This window comes from Pristis pectinata, chromosome 4, assembly GCF_009764475.1.
Source record: "Pristis pectinata isolate sPriPec2 chromosome 4, sPriPec2.1.pri, whole genome shotgun sequence".
In the NCBI taxonomy this organism is placed as follows: domain Eukaryota; kingdom Metazoa; phylum Chordata; class Chondrichthyes; order Rhinopristiformes; family Pristidae; genus Pristis; species Pristis pectinata.
This window is the reverse complement of record NC_067408.1, coordinates 32,743,990-32,760,186: the sequence shown is the minus strand read 5'-3', so window position 1 is coordinate 32,760,186 and position 16,197 is coordinate 32,743,990. Positions and strand designations below refer to the sequence as shown.

Here is a 16,197-nt window from a genome sequence, read left to right as displayed (position 1 = left end):
AGCTAATGGGGGGATGTGAATGAGACCCGACAGTTAAATTAGCCAGGGTCTCACACTGATGCTATCATTGTTTCACACATCACTCTCCTGCCCACATGACACCCATTCCCTATTAAAATTCCACCCACCCTTTCTTGTTCACAGATCTGTTTAAAAACAAGGCCATTGAGCCTGAAATAATGATAATTATTCCTGAAGAGCATGGCAAATAGCAGGAAGAAAATACATGCACCTGTCACAAGTTTGTATATGTTTACATTTGTTTCCAACCTCCCATATCCTGTATTAGTTTAGTATACAGCTGAACTCCATACCTTTGTTATTGTAAACATCAAGGTAATTTGGCGCAGAAAAGATTGTGATAAGCGATGGGAAACCCGTAGTTTGGCTCTTCCTGTACATGCGATAGCTGAAAGATAAATTCATGAATAATGCACATTATTGCTTGCACTTAATCCTTTACGCTTTCTCGTACTTGCTATATATCCAATGATAAATGTGCTTTAGGCAAAAAGAAATGAACTATCAAAAGTGATGATAAGATATAATAAAGATGAATAGCAGACAAAAAGCAGAGCTTTAAATGATATAGTTATTTAGAAACAGACCTGTTTGGGAATTGATCTGTGTCATCAAGAGTACGCAAAAGGGTCACCCTGCGGCTCACCAATGACCATTCCGGTCCTGGGCCCAACACTGCAATTTCAGAAGCCCCTGTGGCCCAAGACTGACCACTACTTGTAGAGAAGCAGTGGGGAACAGATTTTGAGAGGGTCTTTGAGCGATAAGGTTGGTACAGAATGGAGGACTGTCTGGGCTGGCAGAGGGTAAGGATGTTCCTGTTATACTCAGAAGGCCATTTTGCTCTGCCTGGCCTCAGAGTAGAGATTTAATGAGTTAACCTTTGTGGCCTCATTGGTTTTTAAAGCAGCCTTTACAGTATTGTTAGCTTGGTGGAGGTGGAAAGAGGTTGCTACTGATTTCCTTTGTGCAAGTCTAGGACTGAAGTTTTTGGATTTGAGCTGGGGGACGAGAGAGGGCTGGTGGTTAGAACCTTCGTCAAGGCCAGGAACAAGATGAGGTGGTGGGGGGAGGGGATGGTGCACAGTGAATGAAGATTGGAATATGGGGAGGAGGGGGGTTAGTTGGCCAGGGATTTGAGTGTGGGTCCTGAGATCAGAGCCTGGGATTATTTGGTGGTGAAGGGCAATCAGGAAGGCCATGGGCTGGAAGTGCCTGCATTGGGTTCCCAGTGCTGGGCTGGATTCTGCTCCTGGAGGTTCCTTAAAAAGCACTTCAGTCATGAAAATATTTTTGTTCTGGGTGTGCCTAACAACAGGCATTTGACTGAGTCATTTAACATAATTTCATTGGTAAAGTATTGCTTGAGTAATGAGATCACCCCATCGGCAATGGACATGGTAATCCTAACAGAGCTGGCAGCATGATCCGACCACAAATGGCCACAAAAGCTTTCTACTCCAAAAGTAAGTGATTTTCATACACATGGAACTAAAGTAGATAGTCCAAATTTCTAGCCATCAACTTTAACAAAATGTAACTTTTAACTAAACCTCATTAAAATAAAGCCTCATTAATCTAGCTTTTGAATTTTGTGTCAATATGAAGCATATGGACTACAAAAGAAATTAGTTTCAATAGGACTTTCAACTTCATTTTTTTTGTTTCAATCAAAGTAATATGTAAGAATCTTGTTCAACATAGGTACACATTCAACTTATACATGTTTCATACAGTGGATTAATGTGATAACTGGAGCCATAGAGTCATAGTAATACAGCACAAAAACAGGCCCTTTGACACAACTCGTTCATGCCAACCAAATTGCCTACCTGAGCTAGTCCCATTTGCCTGCACTTGGCCCATATTTCTTTAAACCTTTCCTATCCATATACCTGTAAATGTCTTTTAAACATTGTAATTGTGCCCGCCTCTACCACTTCCTCTGGCACCTTGTTCCATATGTCCTCTTGTTCCATATGTCCTTTGTGTGACAAACTTGCCCCTCAGGTCCCCTTTAAAACCTATGTCCTCTAGTTTTAGATTCCCTTACCCTGAGAAGAAAACTGTGACCATTCACCTTATCTATTCTCCTCAAGATCTTACATACCTCTATTAGGTCATCCCTCAGCCTCCTCACTCCAGAGGAAACAGCCCCAGCCTATCCCGTCTATAACTGGAATTTATTCAAAGAAAATCATACAAAATACAGGATAACTACTGGGCGTTTGCACCTGGATAAATACCCATTGTCCAAAAGCAAAGATCAAGTAACTTGGTCCTAAATTTTTAAAACTATCACAAGAAAATTCAAATTTTTTTGACATACACTGCATATGGAATTGTTTATAAACTTACCCTGCATCTTGTGCTTCATGGGCTCGAATAACTGATAATAAATTATTGTTCTGCAGGAACTCACAAACAGCAGGATAACTGTGAAAAGAACACATGCAACAATATCACTGTAAATGACCATAACTGAAAAACTAGAAGTGGGTCGGTGTTGGGGCCTCTCCTTTTTACCTTGTACATCAATGATTTGGATGATGGAATAAATGGTTGTGTGGCTAAGTTTGCGGATGACACCAAGATAAGTGGAGGAGTAGGGAGCATAGAGGAAATAGAAAGAATGCAGAGGGACCTAGACAGTTTAGGAGAATGGGCAAGGAAATGGCAGATGAGATTCAATGTTGAGAAATGTGCAGTTGTACACTTTGGAAGTAGAAATAAGCGGGTAGATTATTATCTAGAAGGAGAGAAGATTGATAGTGCGGTACTACAAAGGGACTTGGGGGTACTCGTACAAGATACCTTAAAAGTTAACCACCAGGTTGGATCGGTGGTTAAGAAAGCGAATGCTATGTTGGCATTCATCTCGAGAGGTATAGTGTATAAAAGTAAGGACGTGTTGATGAGGCTCTACGCGGCGCTAGTGAGGCCTCATTTGGATACTGTGCGCAGTTTTGGGCCCCGCATCTTAGGAAGGATGTGCTGACGTTGGAGAGGGTTCAGAGGAGATTTACGAGAATGATTCCAGGAATGAAAGGGCTTAAGTATGATGAGCGTTTGTCGGCTCTTGGACTGTACTCGCTGGAGTAGAGAAGGATGAGAGGGGACCTCGTAGCGACATTTAAAATGTTGACAGGTAAGGATAGAGTAGATGTGGCTAGGCTGTTTCCCTTGGTGGGCGTGTCCAGGACCAGAGGGCACAATCTTAGAATTAGAGGGTACAGTTTCAAGACAGAGATGAGGAGAAGTTTCTTTACCCAGAGGGTGGTGAAATTGTGGAACTCCTTGCCACGCACAGCAGTGGAGGCCAGATCAGTGGGGGTATTCAAGGAGGAGATAGACAGATATCTAAATAGTCAGGGTATCAAGGGATATGGGGATAAGGCTGGAAAATGGGATTAGAATAGTTTTTTTTTTCTTCTTTTTTTCCCACCCCATTTCTTTTTCCCTTTTCCTTGGAGCAGACTCGATGGGCCGAATGGCCTGCTTCTGCTCCCTTATCTTGTGATCTTGTGATCTTGTGAAATCTGGGAAAAGGCAACTGGAAACAGTAGGGTACAATTCACATAATAAATCTTGTGCCCACAGAACAAATAAATGCCCAATGTAATTTATCTTGGCACTAGGTTAAGGTAAGTCTTCACACCTGATTGGCACTGAAGCCTAGATTTGTCGATATCTTACAGGATTATTCACTTAGCATCAGGTCTAGGTATAAAATGATGCAGGCAAAATTTAAAGGGATAGGGGCAATCAAATGGGAAGTTCAAAATAAGAAAACAATAATTTTAAAAACCTTTGGAAGCAGCCAAGAGGTATTTCAATCCATTAGAAGCCTCAATGAAGATGAGGAACTCAAAAGACAAAATTAACAGAACAGGAAAACTAAGGTGTGAGCATGAGTCTGAACACTAGTGATGGAGCATCCCAGCAACCAACGACAACTTGCAAAAGATCCACAGATGTGTAATCAGCTAAAAAAGGCAATATTAGGAGGGTGGTTATAAATTTAATCAAAGAAGAGATTTCAAGGAGAGTTTTAAAAGAAGAGGGCCAGAGGGGAGAGGTTTAGGGAAACTGCAATACCAATGATAGGTCGCAGACACTGGGAGATGAAATATGATGCTGGAGTTGGAGGAACACAAAGTTGCCAGGGGTTAAAGGATTACAGAGTCAGGAAGAGGTGAGTTTGCAAAAGGATTTCAAAACAGGATGAAAATTTTAAATATCAGGCAATTGTTGTCTGGGAACCCATGTAGTTCAATGAGTACAGGGGTGAGTGGGACTTGGTGTGGGCCCGGATTCGGGTAGCAGAGATAAGATCTTTATTAGTCCCATGTACATCGAAACACACAGTGAAATACATCTTTTGCATAATATTCTGGGGACAGCCCGCAAGTGTTGCCACGCTTCTGGCGCCAACATAGCATGCCCACAACTTCATAACCCGTACGTCTTTGGAATGTGGGAGGAAACTGGAGCACCCGGAGGAAACCCACGCAGACACGGGGAGAACGTACAAACTCCTTACAGACAGCAGCCGGAATCGAACCTGGGTCGCTGGCGCTGTAAAGCATTACGCTAACCACTACACTACCGTGCCTGCCCGGCACACTACCATGCCTGCCCGTTTTGGATGAGCTCTATTTATGCAGGGTAGATATTACGGACGGCTGGAAGACGAGTGAGTAGAGTCTGTAGGTGACAAAGCACTTGATGAGTATTGAAGCGACAGACAGGACAATGTCATGGAGGTGGTGTCAGTGACATGACGTATGAAAACACATATTAGGAGCAGGCCCCTCAACCCTGCTTCACTGCTTAATCGGATCATGGACGATCTGACTGAAACTTAGTTCTGCATTCTCATTTACCCATGGGAACTCTTCACCCCTTACTTATCAAGCATCTATTTATCTCTGCCTTAAAAACATTCCCAATTTACAGCCATTGCTGGAATATTATGTAGATCCTCTATGTTTTAGGCTGATCCAAAATACCCATTTACTTCATCTGCCATCTCCTTGTTTTCCATCATTCATTTCCCGGAATCACTTTCTACAGGACCTCTACCCAGTTTGTTAATGCTTTTCCTTCTTTACTATCTATTGAAACTCTTACTATCTGTTTTTATATTGCTGGCTACCATCTTGTACTCTAATACTGCATCCATTTTTCATCTTTTAGTCATTCTTTGCTTCAGTCCAATTTTGTGACTTAACACCTGTATTTGCATAATTATATGATTTTTCTTTATGTTTGAAACTATCCTTAACTTTTTAGTTCACCCTGAATGGTGGAACCTCCTGTTAGAATGTTTCTTTCTCACTTGGACTGTAATTATTTTGTGCATTCTGAAAAATCACCACTCATTTCAGTTGACTGATTCCTTAATTTACTGTAGCTACTCTGCTTTGGTACTCTTATATTTACTCTTATTCACAGTACTGGTTTTGGACCTATTGTTCTCTCCCTCAAACCAAACGTAAAATTCAATCATATTATGAATGCTGCTACCTAGGGGAGGTCATTAATTAATCCTATCATGTTGTACCATACAAGGTTTAGTACAGCCAGCTCTCTAGTTGCCTCCAGAACATGTTGTTCTACAAGAAACCATCCCAGAAACACCCTGAACTGCTAATCTACCTTTGCCTATCTACATTTTCCAGCCTATATGTAGATTAAAAACTCCTGTGAGTATCACCATATCTTTCTGAAATGCTCCCATTATTTCTTCCTTTTTATTCTTTCATACCATGTAGTTACCATTAGGGAACATGTGCACCATTCTCTTAAATGGTTTCTTGCCTTTAGTATTTCTTATTTCCATTCAAACCATTTCTATATCCTGTTTTCCAAACCTGGATCGTGTCACTCTTTTATGCTAAAACGATCATTAGTTTTCAGAGCATTGCAAGTCAAAAGCTCAGCTGCAGATCAAGTAGTATGTTGGCATTGCAAAACATCAGTTTGAGGCACTGCCTTGTGCCATCATTCACCAGAGCCTCCTTTGCTTATTTGTGACACTTCTGTTCAGACAATATCTGGTGGGAATCACACTGTTGCTCATATTAGTGCTGGGGCACAGTTCTTTTGAACAATAGACTGTAGCACACATCAAAATCAAGGGGTCAAAAAATGAAGTACATTAATAAATGGCTGAAATACATTTACCTTCATATTACTTTGTATTTTCCATTACCTTAGGTATGCTTTACATTACCCAATATTCCTGGATAACTATTTCATGAGTATAAATATAAACGCATGTCTTCTATAAATGAACAACAATAAATGGAATGCAATGCTATATACAGCCAAATATATCAATAAAAAATAAACTCTTACTTGTTTCATGCACTTTAATTTTACTTTTGCATTCCCCATATGAAATTTTGAAGTCAGCAGAAATCTGAGGAAATGGATGTTCATTCATGATTCATCAACTTGCACATGCAAATTGGATAACTTCATTTGGAATATACTCACAAATGAAACTAAAGTAAGGTTGTTCCATTTCCAGACTAAGCCATTACAAGATAGAAATAATGATTCATAGCAAGAATTTGAAGCAAACTGATACAGACCATAGCATGTATACCTGATAAGTTTCCCTTAACATCCCACAATTGAATATGAATTAAACATTACCCCTCCTGACCAAAAAATATGGTTTATGAAAAAGTACAAGAAAATGTGTTCCCGTTGGTTATCACATTACATTTTCAATTCAAGGAAACAAAAAATTGCTCAGAATAAATTTAACACTGCCAGTCACCACAGCTGCAGTTGTTCCAGTTACAAGATATACTGGAGCAACTCAACAAAATAGAATCTCCCAAACCTGGGACCTCTACCTTCAACATAGAGAAAGGCAGTAGATGCCATTGAGAGAAACAAAGGACTGCAGATGCTGGAATCTAGATAAAAACACGATGATGCTGGAGGAACTCAGTAGGCTAGGCAGCATCCGTGGAGAAAAGCAGGCGGTCAACGTTTCAGGTTGGGACCCTTCTTCAGGACTGAAGCTAGGAAAAGGGGAAGCCCAATATATAGGAGGGAAAAGCAGAGCAGTGATAGGTGGACAAAAATGATCCCTCCTATATACATATCCCTCTATCTTAAATTCCTCCATATGCTTATCTAACAATCTCTTGAACTTGACCAACGTATCAGCCTCCAGCACCACCCCAGGCAGCGCATTCCATGCATCAACCACTCTCTGGGTCAAAAACCTCCCTCTGACATCTCCCTTGAACTTCCCACCCATTACCTTAAAGCCATGCCCTCTTGTATTGAGCATTGGTGCCCTGGAAAAGAGGCGCTGGCTGTCCACTCTTTCTAATCCTCTTAATATTTTGTATACCTCTATCATGTCTCCCCTCATCCTCCTTCTCTCCAATGAGTAAAGCCCTAGCTCCTTTAGTGTCTCCTCATAATCCATAGTGTCTAATCCAGGCAGCATCCTGGCAAATCTCCTCTGCACCCTCTCCAATGCCTCCACATCCTTCCTATAATGAGGCGACCAGAACTGTACACAGTACTCTAAGTGTGGTCTAACCAGAGTTTTGTAAAGCTGCGTCATTACTTCACGGCTCTTAAACCCAATCCCACGATTTATGAAAGCTAACACTCCATAAGCTTTCTTAACTACCCTATCCACCGGATATGTGGGAGGAAGGGGTTAGTTAGTCTTAGGAGTGGTTTGAAGGTTGGCACAACATGGTGGGCCGAAGGGCCTGTATTGTGCTGTATTGTTCTATGGTTCTATATATTGGGCTTCCCCTTTTCCTATTTTCAGTCCTGTAGAAGGGTCCCGACCCGAAATGTTGACCGCCCACTTTTCTCCATGGTTGCTGCCTGGCCTGCTGAATAGATGCCATTGTTTCCTTTCCAAATCACACAGCACACTGACTTAAACTAACGTCAACATTTCTTCACCACTGTGTTGAAATCCTAGAACTCCCTGACTAATAGCACACTGCAAGTCCTTCACCATACTAAATATGGTGGTTCAAGGTAGCAACTCATCAGTGCCTTATCAAGGGCAAGCAGAGATACGAAATAACTGCTAGCCTTGCCAGTGATGCCACGTACTGGTTTGATAAAAGAAGTCCAGACAATTAAACTAAATTTTGTCTCTAAATCCAAAGGGCACAGCGTAGGACCTGCAGACTGAAATGGCTTGAGCAGCCCACCTCAGTAGGCTGCCTTTGCTCACCAGTTCCCTAACTGCTCTTACACACAGCAGCATTTCATGTCCAAAGACAGTTCCTGATCAGCAAGAACCTTTTGCTTTGCAAAGTTTTCTTGCTGTAAACAGTAAGCCTGCCTTCAGAAGTGTTTTGTCAGCTGGTTAAATCAGGTCCCCAGGCTTACTGGCTGTCAAAAAACTTTGAATATAGAAATATAGACATGAATATAGAAATATAGACATAACTATAGAAATATAGACAACAACTGTGAAACCTGTGAAAAATTAATCATACTGTTAAAAATTTTAAAAAATGGAAGTATTTTAAAATGTTTGAAGAATTAAAATAAATAAAACACTTAAAATACATCTGTTAACAATTGCATTTAAATTCACCTCATGATATAAAAAATGAAGATACAAGAGACTGCAGATGCTACCAATCTGGAGCAACATACAAAGGCGCTGGAAGAGCTTAGTGGGCCAAGCAGCGTCCATGGAGGGAAATGGACAGTCAACATTTTGGGTCAAGACCCTTCACCTGGACTGGAAAGAGGGGAGATAGCCAGTATAAAAAGGTGGAGGGAAGGGGTGGAGCAAGAGTTGGCAGGTGATAGGTGGATCCAGGTGAGGGGGTGATAGGTGGATCCAGGTGAGGGGGTGATAGGTGGATCCAGGTGAGGGGGTGATAGGCAGACGAGGGAGGGAGGAGAATGGGAACGGTGTCAGAAGCTGGGAGGTGATAAGTGGAATTGACTAAAGGCTGAAGATGATGGAATCTGATAGGAGAGGACGGTGGAATAAAGGGAGGGGAACCAGTGGGTGGAGTATGTGAGTGATGGGCACATGGAGAGGGTGGGGGAGGGGAAAGAGACAGGGTGATGGGAGCCAGTTGGATCAGGAGGAGAGAGAAAAAGCAAAAGGACAGAGGGGTGTGGTTAACAAAAGTTTGAGAATTCCATGTTCATGCTGTCAGGTTGGAGACTGCCCGGGTGGAATGAGATGCTGTTCCTCTGATTTGCATTTAGCCTTGATCTGGCTGTGGAGGAGGCCATGAGCAGGCATGTCAGTGTGGGAGTGGGAAGTGGAATTAAAACAGTTGACCACCGGGAGATCCCGGCTGGCACAGTGGATAGAGCAAAGGTGCTCAGTGAAAAATGAAACAAATGAACTTCTTTCTTTTGAAGATGTTCCTTTCTATTGAAATGGATTGGGACATTTCACAGTGCAAATGCTGGGAAAGTTCAGGATGTCAGCACACCAGATCTGGACTCCATGAGGAATTCATTTCTACAGTACAGTAGGAATGACAGCAGTGAGGGCCTCTCAGGAAGTCCTGGACTTCTGCACATGTGTGAGTAGCCCTCAGAAGTATTTTTGGATTGTCAATCTTGCCCTCCTTGGAAAAAAAGTTGTGCACCACTGCCTTAACACATATCTCTCTCTCTCTCTCTCTCTGTCTCTCTCTCCCCCAAGTGAAAGAGATTTTGCAGTTGTCAAAATTATTAAAAAAAGAGAAGATGACTTATAAATCAGGAATGTCATAGAAGAAGGCATATCCTTGATTCAGGAACCAGCAAGTCTCAAAAATAGACTAAAACCAGCACACCAGTGAGGGACAGAAATAACTTGCTGCATAGAAGGATTTAGCTTTGACTCCCAATGTGACTGCTGGTGAAGAGGTCATAAGCCATTCTATGAATATAAAGGGGAAAATATACCGAATATAACTTATTAATACAATAGTGAAACTGAAATAATTCTGTCTGATGTAATTTGTGAAAGTAACCCAAAAAATGTTACATTTATCAAGTCGAATGTGTAGTATGCTAATCCTGAATTTATTGTATATATTGTAAAAAATTATATTGTGATAAGAAATTGTAGCTTGTGATAATTACTTTGGTAATCAGGTTGTCTTTAAACTTGAAGTAAAATAATTAGGAAAAAATTCAACATTGAGGGCACAAAATGGACTGCAGCAGACTTTGGTTGCACAACCTGCCTACTTTTCCTTTAATGGAGATCGATTTACTTTCTGTTATCTATTGTTATGTATTAGTTGACTTGCATCGAAAAGCAGAATGCTAGAGGGACTCAGTGGGTCAGCAGCATCTGTGGAGGTGAAAAGTGCAAGTCGATGTTTCAAGTCGAGACGGCATCAGGACTGAGGGAAGAGGAAAGATTGCCAGATTATAAACAGGATTGTAGTGGTGATGGTGGGGATGGGGGATGGAGGGGGGGCAGGAATCTTGGGGGAGGCTGGTGGTGAATAGCAACAGGTTGCTGATAAATGGAACCAGATGGGGAGAGGGTAATGGGCAAATGGAACCAGGTAGGGAAGAGGGAGCCGTGGGACAGAGGCTCCTTTTCACTCCCACACTGACCACTCTGCTTTCATTTCTATGAAGAGGCCAAATGCAAATTGGGCCGAACAACAACTCATATTTCACTTGGGTAGCTTACCACCCAATGGTATGAACAGTTTCAAGTAAACCCTTTCTCATTGCGACCAAAAAGTTTTATTTTAACTTCATCAGTCCATAGAACTTGTTTCCAAAATGCATTAGGCTTGTTTAGATGTTCCTTTGCAAACTTCTGACACTGAATTTTATGGTGAGGATGCAGGAAAGTTTGGAGAAAAAAGGGTGCAGAATTTCATGAAAAGAGCACCTCTCCAACTGTTAAGCACGGGGGTGGATTGATCATGCTTTGGGCTTGTGTTGCAGCTAGTGGCACGGGGAACATTTCACTGTAGAGGGAAGAATTAATTCAATTAAATACGAGCAAGTTCTGGAAGCAAACATCACACCATCTGCAAAAAAACTGAAGATGAAAGGAGGATGGCTTCTACAACAGGATAACGATCCCAAACACACCTCAAAATCCACAATGGACTACCTCAAGAGGCACAAGCTGAAGGTTTTGCCATGGCCCTCACGGTCTCCCGACCTAAACATCATCGAAAATCTGTGGATAGACCTCAAAAGAGCAGTGCATGCAAGACGGCCCAAGAATCTCACAGAACTAGAAGCCTTTTGCAAGGAAGAATGGGTGAAGATCCCCTAAACAAGAATTGAAAGACTCTTAGCTGGCTACAGAAAGTGTTTACAAGCTGTGATACTTGCCAAAGGGGGTGTCACTAAGTACTGACCATGCAGGGTGCCCAAACCTTTGCTTCAGGGCCTTTTCCTTTATTGTTATTTTGAAACTGTAAAAGATGGAAATAAAAAAGTAATTTTGCTTAAAATATTAAAGAAATGTGTCATCTTTAACTTTATGCCTTTTGGAAATCAGGTCATCTTCTACTCGCTTAGCTATTCACAGTAATAGAAATTTTGACCAGGGGTGCCCAAACTTTTGCATGCCATTGTCATGGGATATGTTTTCCCACTTAGTGGATTTTGGACTAGAAAAAGGGAACAGCTGGGAAACTAAAAGGAAAATCAAGTTTGGTATATAATAGATAAAAGAATCATAGAACGTTACACCACAGAAGGAGCCCATTTAGCCCATGGTAGCCAAGAAAAAAACATTTCAGAGTAGTCCTACTTTGTAGTCTTGAAGGTTGTGATCTAACTAATGCTTGTACATTTCCTGTGTGAAATCACTGCTTCTATTTTCTAGGTCTCAACCAATAACGAAAAATATTCTGTATGGCATCTTAATCACATCTATCTTCTTGCTACCTTCAAGATCTATGGACATGCACTCCAAAGTTCCTCAGGTCCTCTGCAATTCTCAGAGTCACACTACTCCTTTTGGCATCCTTACATGTATAAAAAATGGCTGTTTTACTATTGTCCATTTTCACTCTTACTCATTTACTTATTTTTTGCAGATATAAAGAGTATCCTAATTAGTAAAATGATAAACATGGCACCAACATCTTCTTAAGCAGTCCCTCTGTATCAAGGACAATTTGCTTCCATTCCAGTTTTGTGGATTCTGAGGCGGCTGATGAGACCAATGTGAGAACACAGACGCTTCCTCAGAGGTGATTGAGGGGGTGCACAGGTAGGTAGGTGAGTGTGGGGCTTCTGTTTGCTTCTGACGCACGGTTCTCAATACCATCTCGAATGCTCCTTCTCTATTTTGAGCAACTATGGGCAAGGGGTTTCCAAGAGTCAGTGGGGATATTATACTTCTTCAGGAAGTTTTGAACACGTCCATGGTTTTGTTTTCTCTGTCCACCTGGTAATCTCCTCCCACAACAGAGCCAGGAATGAGTGTCTTTTTGAGGAAATTATTCTCTCCCATCTACCTGTGGCAGAGTTAATGTCCATGATAATACTGGTAGAAGTGATCAACACACAGTCTTGTTAAAGTCCCACCTTCACACCAATGACATTCCCTGTGTGGCGTTACAATCATGTGAAGTGTAATAGACTCAGAACATATCTGGCATCTCCAAAACTGGCAGTCTTGAGACAACAACAGCAGCAGCAATATACAGTCTGTAACCTTGAGGACCAACATATCTATCACTTCATCATTACAAGCAAGCCAGGGGTCAAACTTAGTTCAATGAGAAGTGCAACAAGACTGCTAGTGTGGGAGCAACACCAGACATATCTAATATGAGATGATATTCCTAAGAACTTGCAGTGCAGAACAATTTGTGTGCAAAATAGCAAAAACTGTATTCAATCTATGGAACTAAAAGATCCCACAACAAACACACCAGAGCAAAGCTTTGAACGCCTGCCGTATCTAGTTGTGAGTGGCAGTGGACAGTTCAACATCCGCATTCTCAATGACGATGGGGTCCCCCCAAATGAGCGTTAAAGGCAAGGATGAACAATGCGTAACCACGTTCAGCCATAAGCACCATGTGGTTTATCCATCACGGCCTTCCCCTGAGATCGCAATGGTCACAAAAAGCTACCTTTCAGCCACTTTGATTCATTCCGAGTGATATCAAGATATGGCTTAGAGCAGTGGAGGCAGCAAACACTAAGGAATCAGTCAACAGCCTGGCTCAAAAACCAAACTGCTGGAGAAACCCACTGAGTCAAGCCACATTTGTGGAGACAGGGGTTAGTCAATGTTTTGGGTGGTGAGCCTGCATCAGAACTGAGAGTGTAGAGACAATTTATAGCCTGGCTGTCTAGAATTAGCCCCACCTTCAGTGAAATGGCTCTAGTACAGATACAACACTGGCAATACCAGAGATTCCATGATGTCACCAGGTCCCCCTTACCAACATTTTCAAAGTCACCATTGATCAGAAACACAACTGGACCCAGCCACATCAATACTGAAGCTACACCAGCTACTCAGTTGCTGAGTATCTTGCGGTGAGTGACATTGCACATGACAGCCCAAAGACTTTCCACCATCCACAAGGCACACATCAGAAGTGTGATGAATTACTCTCTACTTGCCTGAATGAGTGCAGCTTGAGCAACTATTAAAAAGCTCAAACAATCCAAGACAAAGCACTTGATTGATATTCCCTCCACCCCAGTGCACGGTTGATGCAGTGTGTACCATCAACAAGATGCACTGCAGTTACTCACTAAGGAAACTCCAACAGCACCTCCCAAACCTGAGACTACTGCAACCAAGAAGTACAAGGGATCAGTTGGGTTTAAATCTTGGATCTCTTCGCCACACAACATCACGACAGCACTTTCACCAGAAGAACTGCAGCGGTTCAAGAAGATGTTCTCAACACCACATTCTCATGGGCAATTAGTGATGGGGAGTAAATGCTGGTTTTTGCCAGTTGTGCCCAGATCCCGAGAAATAAATTTTTAGAAGTCAGTGATCTGATACTGACAAATTTCCATCAACTTCTCCGTCTCCTTTTGGGGAGGGTCTGGTGTGTTTTTCTGTCACTTCAACTGTACAATTTTCAAAGACAGTAAAATGTTTAAGGTTGGAAACTTGTCTCCAATACCCAATCTGCAGTGGACACTGTGCCTCAATCCTATAAGTAGATAGCTGCCATACGAGTAATGCACAAATACAAGTATGTACAGGTGCAATGGAAAACTTCCTTGCAGCAACATCACAGGCACAAATCAGCATATAAATAGCATTCACAAGAAAAAACATAAATTAATCATAAATTATACACAATTTTTACAAAAAAGAACACTTTTTTTTGTACTGATTGTGTTCTTTCTTGTAAAAAATTTAGTGCAAAGTGGTCATAGTGTTGCTAAACTGTAGTGATTAGGGTTTTACCGGTTGGTTCAAGAACCAAATGTTCGAAGGGAAGCCGCTGTTCTTGAACCTGGTGGTGTGGGTACCTCCTGCCCGATGGTAGCTCCGTATAGATGGCATGGCATAAATGGTTCTCCAATATCTGACTGCACTGTGATATGTAATGGTTTTCTTTCAGAGAGTAAATTGCATGCTGATGCCAAGGGTCAACACAGGAAATGACAGAGGTGTTTGATGTCTGACATGCAGAGGAGCTGGAACCTTTTGCAATTATGTCCAGGGTGAGAGAGAAGAAATTGGGTGTCATTGTCATTTCCTCCAGATGAATGATGGACATTCCTGGTAGCTCTCTGGTTTATTCCTTCTGCCTTACATCAATTTTTACAGGCCCAAGTAAGATGAATACTGCATTCGTCTTCCCTAGTCTAGTGAACTGCCACCTTCTCAGCAGTGATGTTGTTAAACATAACAGACTTCCTTAAAAGTATTATAATAATATTGATAGACTTTCAGTGAAATTACGTGACGGTGAGATGATTTTTTCCTTGCCTGGTTTTCCTTGCCAGTCTGCTGTAGAAGTGAGAAAAAGTTATTAAAGGCTGCACGACTTCCTCTGCAGTTTAGCTATTTACACCCACTCTTCACTTACACTTACTCCAACTGGTATGCCACTGAGAAGAGCACCTGATTAGCAGGGAGGTAGAGTTGCATCTATGACATTCATCTGACCCATGCCTACAGAATTATTAATGTAATTCATATGGAAATCTATGTGAAAGTCTCTCAAGAGACGACTCTAACTCACTTTGTGAAAACTGTGACCCCCAACATAATTTTTCCATCAATCAATTCTTACTTTGGTTTCAATTCTCCCTCTTTATTCATTAAATCTATAACATGCAATAATATATACGTAATAATGGTAATTAAACCTCGCAAAGGCTTATCTTTAACATTACATCTTTTCCTTTATTTGCCAAATAAATGTCTTTTTTTTCAAAAATGCACTTATGTTAATATATAGCCTCCTCCATTTCAAAGCAACCAACCACAGCCTATCCAATCTTGCCTCATATCTACTTTTCAGTCCCGTCATCATCCTCTGGACTCTTTCCAGTGCAATCACACCTCTGCTGTAATGTGGTGACCAGAACCAGCCAGAAGGGATTGAGAAATGGTGGTCAAAGCCTCCACAATTTTCTTCCTTTTAATGGACTGGGAAGGCAACTTCAACCATGCTAAATACTTTAATACTCCTTCTTTTACCATGTTCCTAATCCCATCCAATATTTCACATTCTTCCCCTTTAGCCAGTATCAACACCCATTTTTTTTTAAGACAGTTGCAAATCATTAACTAATAACTTACCCACATCCTCTGCCATTGTACATTTGTTATTCTTTTCTACTGCAATAGGTTTTACTCCTTCTTTAGTTATCCTCTTGCTCTTCATTTACTTTTAAAACATCATTGGCTGTTCTTTGATTTTACTTGCCAATATTTTGTTCATGCCTTCTCTCTGCTTTCCAAATTTTCCTTTCAATTTCATCCCTGCTCTTTTAATAATCTTCTAGGCTTTCTGCAATATTAAGCTCACAGCTTCTGACACAAGCATTCCATGTTCAGTTTATCTTACCCTGTCATCTAGGAATCTATATTCGGCAGCCCTGCCATTTTCTTTGTGGGGACATGTTTACCTTGAACCCCCAAATTTGCTCACAGTGTGATTTACTGTCATGTAGTTATTTCCCATTCACTTTTGCTAAATTACTTTGCAGTGTAGTAAAATTGGC

The 16,197-nt window shown here is 41.4% G+C and overlaps 1 protein-coding gene across 1 annotated transcript in view; it reads right to left on the bottom strand.

The window, feature by feature from the left end:
- ppp3ca (protein phosphatase 3, catalytic subunit, alpha isozyme) overlaps nucleotides 1-16,197 on the bottom strand; it is a 314,158-nt gene that overhangs the window by 45,712 nt on the left and 252,249 nt on the right. Inside the window, 2 exon segments of the mRNA XM_052015048.1 lie at nucleotides 315-409; nucleotides 2,380-2,457. Coding sequence (XP_051871008.1) covers nucleotides 315-409; nucleotides 2,380-2,457 — 173 coding nt within the window.